The following is a 6,895-nucleotide window of genomic DNA, read 5'->3' on the forward strand; positions in this document are numbered from 1 at the left end:
TATATATTTAAACTTAAAATTAAATATGATATATATAATTCATATTGTATTGTGTGAATAGTTTTGGTGCAATATATAATGTGAATATTTTATACTTTAATATTATTTTGTTGTCACTCTTAGTGTAAGTTGTCACTCGACTGTAAGGTGTAATCAGAACATTTTTATATATATATATAAAAAAAAAATCATGAATAATTTATATCTCTATGAAACTCCAATTTAGAGTCACCAAAACTGATTTAATTCTGTAGAATTTAATGTGGATGTTTACACTGATAATGAGGAGAAATGTATTTTATGGCCTTGGCTCAGCTGCATATTGCTTTGACTGTTGAAAGACTAGCCATCACTCGCTGACTGGATGATATGTGTAGCCTCAGGGTGCTGGCCTTTGACCTTGGGAGATTTTATAGGCCTTAGATAAATATTGTGCTTAAATGTCTGGTGTCGGTTGCACTCCAGCCCTCCCCAGTCACCTCATCCATTACTGCTGTTTAAAGTCCAGCCAAACCAGAATAATCAAGTGTAGCTCCAAATAATATTTAATCTTGAGTTAATTTGCAGTTTAAATAGTTTATTGCTCCCTACCTAGAAGATTAAATAAATATGAATACATTTGTAGACATATATTTGGCTATAAGAGACATTTTGATCTGAACAATTCAAGACCATTCCACATATTCCCATGTTTCTCAGAGCACATACTGAGGTTTGAATCAATAAATTCAATACATTTGTGAGTGAACCAGTTGAAATAAAAGACCATATCCTCTCTATCACCTGTCAGGCTGCTTTAGGACTTCAGGAGAAGCATTTTGAGGGTGGCGTATCAGTGGTCATTCCGGGTTTGCCCACCCATCTTCTGGGTCCAGTCCCCCTGTCTGTTGCTATGGAGACCAAAGTGAGCAGCAGCCACCAAGCTCTCCTGCAGCACCTCCTCCAGAAAGAGCAACTCCGCCACCAAAAGATCCTCTCTACTGGTGAGAACATCAGAGCCTTCAATGTATAAGATTCTTACAGAATACCTCAGTAGATTCAATAGAATAGATTTTTTTTTTTGAATACAACAGAATAAATATTTTTTCACAGCTTTCACTTCGCATTAAGTTACAGGTACATTCCCCCCTGGAGCAACATGGGGTTAAGTGCCTTGCTTAACAGCACAACGTTGGTTGCTCCAGATTGTCCCTTGTGGGTTTGAACCTGTAACCTTTCAGTTACTTTCTTCTGAAGTCATGCGATAGCTTTGTCTTATGAACATACTGCTAACCATTGCAACCTGGTCACTGAGACTAAGGCTCGAATACACAACATGGCTTTTCAAATCTGAACAGATTTAAAACACTGACTTTGTAAACTGTTACAGAGAAAAATTGAGCATCATACACTAAACGATCACATACTACCAGACTTTCAAGTTGTTCTGAACACAACAAACTCAAGCAGAATCTTGGGCCTCGTTGCTATGACGAATGACAAATGTAAACAATATGTGTTCTAAAATAGTCTGAAAATATCAAATATGTTTAATATTCTCAGACTGGATAGGTCTGAAGTCTGAAGGAAGTCATTGCCCATCATACACTACACAATTCTGAGTGAAATCTGTCAACTCGAATCTGTAGACTCACTGTAGTCTCACTTTCAGCGGCTAGTGTTAATTTGCCCAGACCGTAAATTGGGGGGAAAAAATCCTTGTGATCAAATCATTCAGACTTCTTTGGGAATTGGATCATCTGATTCAACCTAAAAGAATGATTCATTCATAAATTGAGCATCACTTGTTCTATTGGGGAACATGCTAAGGAGATCTAGAGTGAGTAAATAGTGATACATTTCATTTTTGGTTGAACTGTTACTTTAAATGAAATGAGAGGGTGAAACTTTTATTCTATTAGATTTGTATTTACCAGATCCATACATTTTGTTACATAGGTCAAAGTCCTGTGCATCCCCCTTCTCCGCTGGCCATGATGGAAAGTTCTCCGAGCAGCACCCGACCCAAACTGCCTCGTCACCGGCCCTTAAACCGAACCCAATCGGCTCCGCTGCCCCAGAGCACACTAGCTCAACTTGTGATTCAGCAGCAACACCAAAACTTCCTGGAGAAGCAGAAACAGTACCAGCAACAGGTCCACATCAACAAGGTACGATCATTAAACCGACCTGTCAGTGCAACAATGATTTTAGTGCTATCGTGGGAAGATGAGGATGAAGCTGAATGATTACGTTGTCATCCTAAAGCACAGACATTTTTCTTGAAATACCATTCAGTTCACATGGGAACTAAAGTTGGACAGCCCATCTCCATTATGTGAGGGAAAAACCTGTTCTGGGTTCAGAAGCGACACTTGATTTAGCATAGCTTAAGACATCGGTTGCATGCTAACACCACAAAATTGCACAGGGACAAGTTCAAATGGGCACCAAAGTGGATAGAATACATATGTTTTTTCCCCTGTGGAAATATTTGTGTTTCTGTGCACCAGCAGCCGTGACCTGGCCATCCGTTTAAGTGCAATTATTCTGCAACACATGCAAGGTTAGCAACACGGGAGGCTCGCGCTGTGAAAGACTCCATTGTTAGCAGGAGCTTGCAGATTGATCTGCCTTATTATTGCTGAGAGTGCTATGGGAAATTCAAGGTTACAAGTGCAATTTTCAGACATGAAGATCAAAAGTGCCCAGAGAGCACTTGTTTTGGCTATTTATTGTTGTGGCCTTAGTCACTAAGGCCATGTACAAAAAATAAAAAATAAATTCGTCTGGTCTGGGTCACGAATGACTGGTATAGTTGTGTGACTGTTGTTTGAAATTTTTCATGTTGAAATCATGTGAATTGTAACAAATCATGTTTACATCCAAAATTTTTAAATGCAGAGTGCATAAAAAAGCAGTTTAAAACAGGTTCTTAGAAATGTAGTCATTGTGTTCATGTTGGTGTCATATGAAATTGAAAGTCTCAATTTACTGACTCTAAAAATGTAATGTGGTTAAACCATCAAGTAATAAAACAGTTTACCTACACCTTGAATACATGCGAGTGTATGCAAATAATTGTTTTAAAAAAAAACTTTTTTTGTATGTTTTTGAAAGTAAATTCATGAATTACTAATTCACACATATCAAAGTTTTGGGGGAATCATATCACATGATATTTTACAGTCTGAACTAAAGGTCAATCTGATATTTTTAGGAGGTTTTTACCTTGACACACAGTTATGATGAGTTAAGATATCATTTCATGTTGTATTTTTTTTTCAGCATGTTGGTTGCACCATATGACTCAAACAAGTTAATATTAATAAACAATGAAGCTAAAATATTATTTTCTAAGAAAAGGTAATATATTATTCCAAACTATTTAAGCATTAAATTTCAAGAATTTAATTCTTTTAATTAATATTTTTTCTTCATGACAGTTGTATCACTCTGACATTTCTAACTTTACACCCCCCCAAAATATCAAAATTAATTTTAATTCAGAAATTCAAACATGCTCATCATTGAAGAGATGTATTCAAATCTTATTTATGAATTGCATTTATACGTATTTTAAATAAATGAATAGATCCTACAAAACAAATGAGCATCATTTAATTGACCCTGCTATTTGTTCCAGAGCAAAACTGAATTCTGTTTGTACCATAAACAGAAAAATTCATAAGCAACTCCTAATTATTCTCACTAATTATTAACAAGTAAATAATCTATTTTTGGACAGTCTGTAACCCTAAACTGTTGTAGCTAGGAGTAATAAATGATTTCTGAGAGAAATGAGGTCATGAATGTTGTGAAATCAGGGATTAGCTTTCTGGTTTAATAACTGAATGTTTTACCTGCGCTAAATAGGGCACCTGTGTAATTTTACATCCGCTTACAAGCTTTAGTGGGAGATATAAAAAGTATTTTACTCATTCTGGAACACAGTGACTATATTTACTTGACATAGGATATATTTATATGAGGCTCACTGTTTTGCTGTTATTCAGTCTTGTGAATGAGTTCCAATTCTGGTAAATGACAGTGTTTGTGTTGCCTGAGTTGGCATAGGGACAGTAAATGGCTCATTGACTGAAACAATTATGTGACAGAACATCCAGTAATAAATCATGTTTCTCTTCTCCCATAGATGCTTTCGAAATCAATTGAGCAGCTTCGTCAGCCAAACGTCCACCCGCAGGAGTCAGAGGAGGAAGAGGGAGAGGATTTTTATGACCTGGCCATGCAGGAGGACAGCTCGCCCTCTGGTGGTGTCATCCGGAAGTACAGTCCTGACAGCAACCGCAGCAACACCTCCGCTTCACCCACCGAGCCACTGGACACTCACCCCAGAGTCATCCGGGTGAAAGAGGAGCCCAATGCCAGTGATGATGAGACAATGGCCACTCAGAGCCTGGCCGACAAGCAGAGCTCCTACATTCACTATGTTAAAGGCAGGATGGTGATCCAGGCCATGATATGAAACGACAGATACATCTTCACACTCGCACACGAAGGCACAGGCTAGCATACACACGACATGCTTACACAACACAGAGCCATCGCTTTGGGAGCTTCAGAACTGATCTCATTCGTGAACTTGTTTAGTGATCTCTGTATTGTACATTGTATGTTTTGTATATAATTGAATAAGATGAGAATTTAGCCAACTTGGTCTTTTAAATGCTAAGAAGCAGTTTTTGATTGTTTGTTGATAGTTGATAATTTAAGAAATCCTTTCTACTTTCTACCCACTCTTTGGAAAACAGCAACTCAAAGCTCTTGTAGGATATTTCTGTGATTTTTCCCATGGCACTATGGATTACTTATAGATCTTTCTTTGCTTTTTATGAATGTTATTATAAAGATATGTCACAGTTTGTATGATGAAAAAAAACTGAGAGACTCCCAAATTGTTTGGAAACAAGTCAGTAACCATGAAAATCCACACAACGACAGAATAAAATGAATATTCTAGGTTCAACACAAGTTAAACTCAATCGACAGCACTTGTAGGTTAATGTTGATTACCACAAAAAATATAATATAATAATTTTATAAAAATTGTAATTAATTGTTCTATTGAAACGGATCTATTATTTGTGCTGTCACCATATTTATGGACATTTTTGGGTTTTAGACATTCTGTTGTAAAATGGCAGCGAAGTTATAAAACTCAACATAACTTTGCACAGAAAAGGTTAGTAAGCAAATTTTCATACTTCAATCATGTTAACAACACAGCATATTGTTTACATACTATTGAAATGGTAAGTATTTTAACAAATTGGCCTCATTCATTTTTTGCATTGTTGTAGTAATCGATATTGTGCTAAGTGCTGTCGATTAAGCTTAACTTTTATTGAAACCTGGAATATTCCTTTAACAGTTAGAACAAGATCTGGAAAGCTCTAGAATGACATTCTGTGTTCCCTGTTCTCCTGTGGCCCAAACCGAAGGCTGCCCTGGATTGTGAGCAGCGCTCTGCTCTTTGCTGAATTCTGAGAGGTAGAGAGTTGTAGAGGAAATGCCTGGTGGAAGCCAGGAATCAAAATGATTCATGAGCGCAGGAATGCTGGGAGAGGACAACTCCACGCTGAAGTCAAGCGGGCCCAGCAGTGAGCTCTGATTTACTTTTGAGGCAAATTACAATGTGAGTGAGGAGACGGCTGGGGGAGCCCCCTTTTAAAACCAATCATTTCCTCTGTATTCCCACGTGATGTGTTTACCACGACATGCAGGCTTGATGTTACTTCGGTAGAAAAAAAAAAGGTAATCGTTCTGTTCTCTCCTGAGGCAGTGTTTCCAGGCCATCTTCATGAAGTGCTCGGTTCAACTTGCGTGATAGTTTCAAGAAATGTACTATTGTCATTTTTTGTTAGCGAGCCATCTTTCCTGTATTTTTCTTTTTTTATTTCAAGCATTTGGTGTAAAACTGTTCAGTTTTGTGACTGAGATCCTCTGAAAAACATTTAAAAAAAAACTCAAAGAGGAAAACATGTTTAATTGATGTGAGCCATCACTCTGTCTACAAATAGCCTGTGAGTCAACCTGAGCTGGCCTGTTTCGTTCCTGTTGTCTGTTCCACTGTTCTGGATGTTAATAAGAACTGTCCTCTAGCGATAGAATGTCACATTTAGTATGCGTTCCCTTCTGTCACAGATCACCTTTTTTAAATAAAGTTCTTTTTCCATCCTGTACTTCTCTGGACAGTCTTTTCACTGGGTATGTTTAATGAGCGAATTTCCTAAATAAACAGAATTGGAGTTTGTACCCTATTAGATGCTCTCTGACAAACTTTCCCACAGTCAGCCAGAGTCCGGCTTCTCTCTGATTCTGAGGGCGATACAGAGGTTTTAGTCTCTGACTTCTAAGGCTTTCGGAACGGGGCTTTGAAGTGAACATGAGAGGTTCCCTAAGTCTGCATTAAAGCTGTTAAGATAAAGTGAACTTCAAGACGGTGATATATAACCTGGGTTAAAGCGACCAGGCCAAGTTTAACCAATTATGCAGGGTAGGCTTAGCCGGAGCTCGGACAATTCTGTCTGAACCAGCAAATGCAAACGCAGTGTGCCACCTGTAATAGTCGATGTATTGGTGTGTTTCAGTTTGACCAGCTCATGTCTCAATTGTTTTATTCAGTCATTTTGAATCTGGAGAGATGGACTGATATCAAATAACGCAATAAAGGGCACATTTTTTGAACACTTGTGCTGCAGGTCTTATTATCTTGAATATTCAGTATTAGTGACTGATTGGCAATTTTATATGAGATATTCTAAAAGTTTGATTATATTTTGGCAGATGTTACAGAACATCAACCCAAATATTTTTGACTATAAAACTATCAAATTGAATCAATTAATTTAATATAGAAATGAATATAAAGAATTATTTCTTGCTCTCTGAC

General features: G+C 37.4%; 1 protein-coding gene across 2 annotated transcripts in view; it reads left to right on the forward strand.

The window, feature by feature from the left end:
* Window positions 1-6,471, forward strand: part of LOC107684549 (histone deacetylase 9-B) — a 35,078-nt gene extending 28,607 nt beyond the window's left edge. For both annotated transcript variants that reach the window (XM_016480833.1, XM_016480834.1), the window contains exons 9-11: window positions 791-983; window positions 1,939-2,150; window positions 4,136-6,471. In XM_016480833.1, coding sequence (XP_016336319.1) covers window positions 791-983; window positions 1,939-2,150; window positions 4,136-4,468 — 738 coding nt within the window. In that variant the 3' untranslated portion in view covers window positions 4,469-6,471. The remainder of the gene's footprint in view (window positions 1-790; window positions 984-1,938; window positions 2,151-4,135) is intronic.
* Window positions 6,472-6,895: the final 424 nt, after the last annotated feature.

The sequence above is a fragment of the Sinocyclocheilus anshuiensis genome, unplaced genomic scaffold, assembly GCF_001515605.1.
Source record: "Sinocyclocheilus anshuiensis isolate Anshui unplaced genomic scaffold, SAMN03320099.WGS_v1.1 scaffold225, whole genome shotgun sequence".
Taxonomy (NCBI): Eukaryota; Metazoa; Chordata; class Actinopteri; order Cypriniformes; family Cyprinidae; genus Sinocyclocheilus; species Sinocyclocheilus anshuiensis.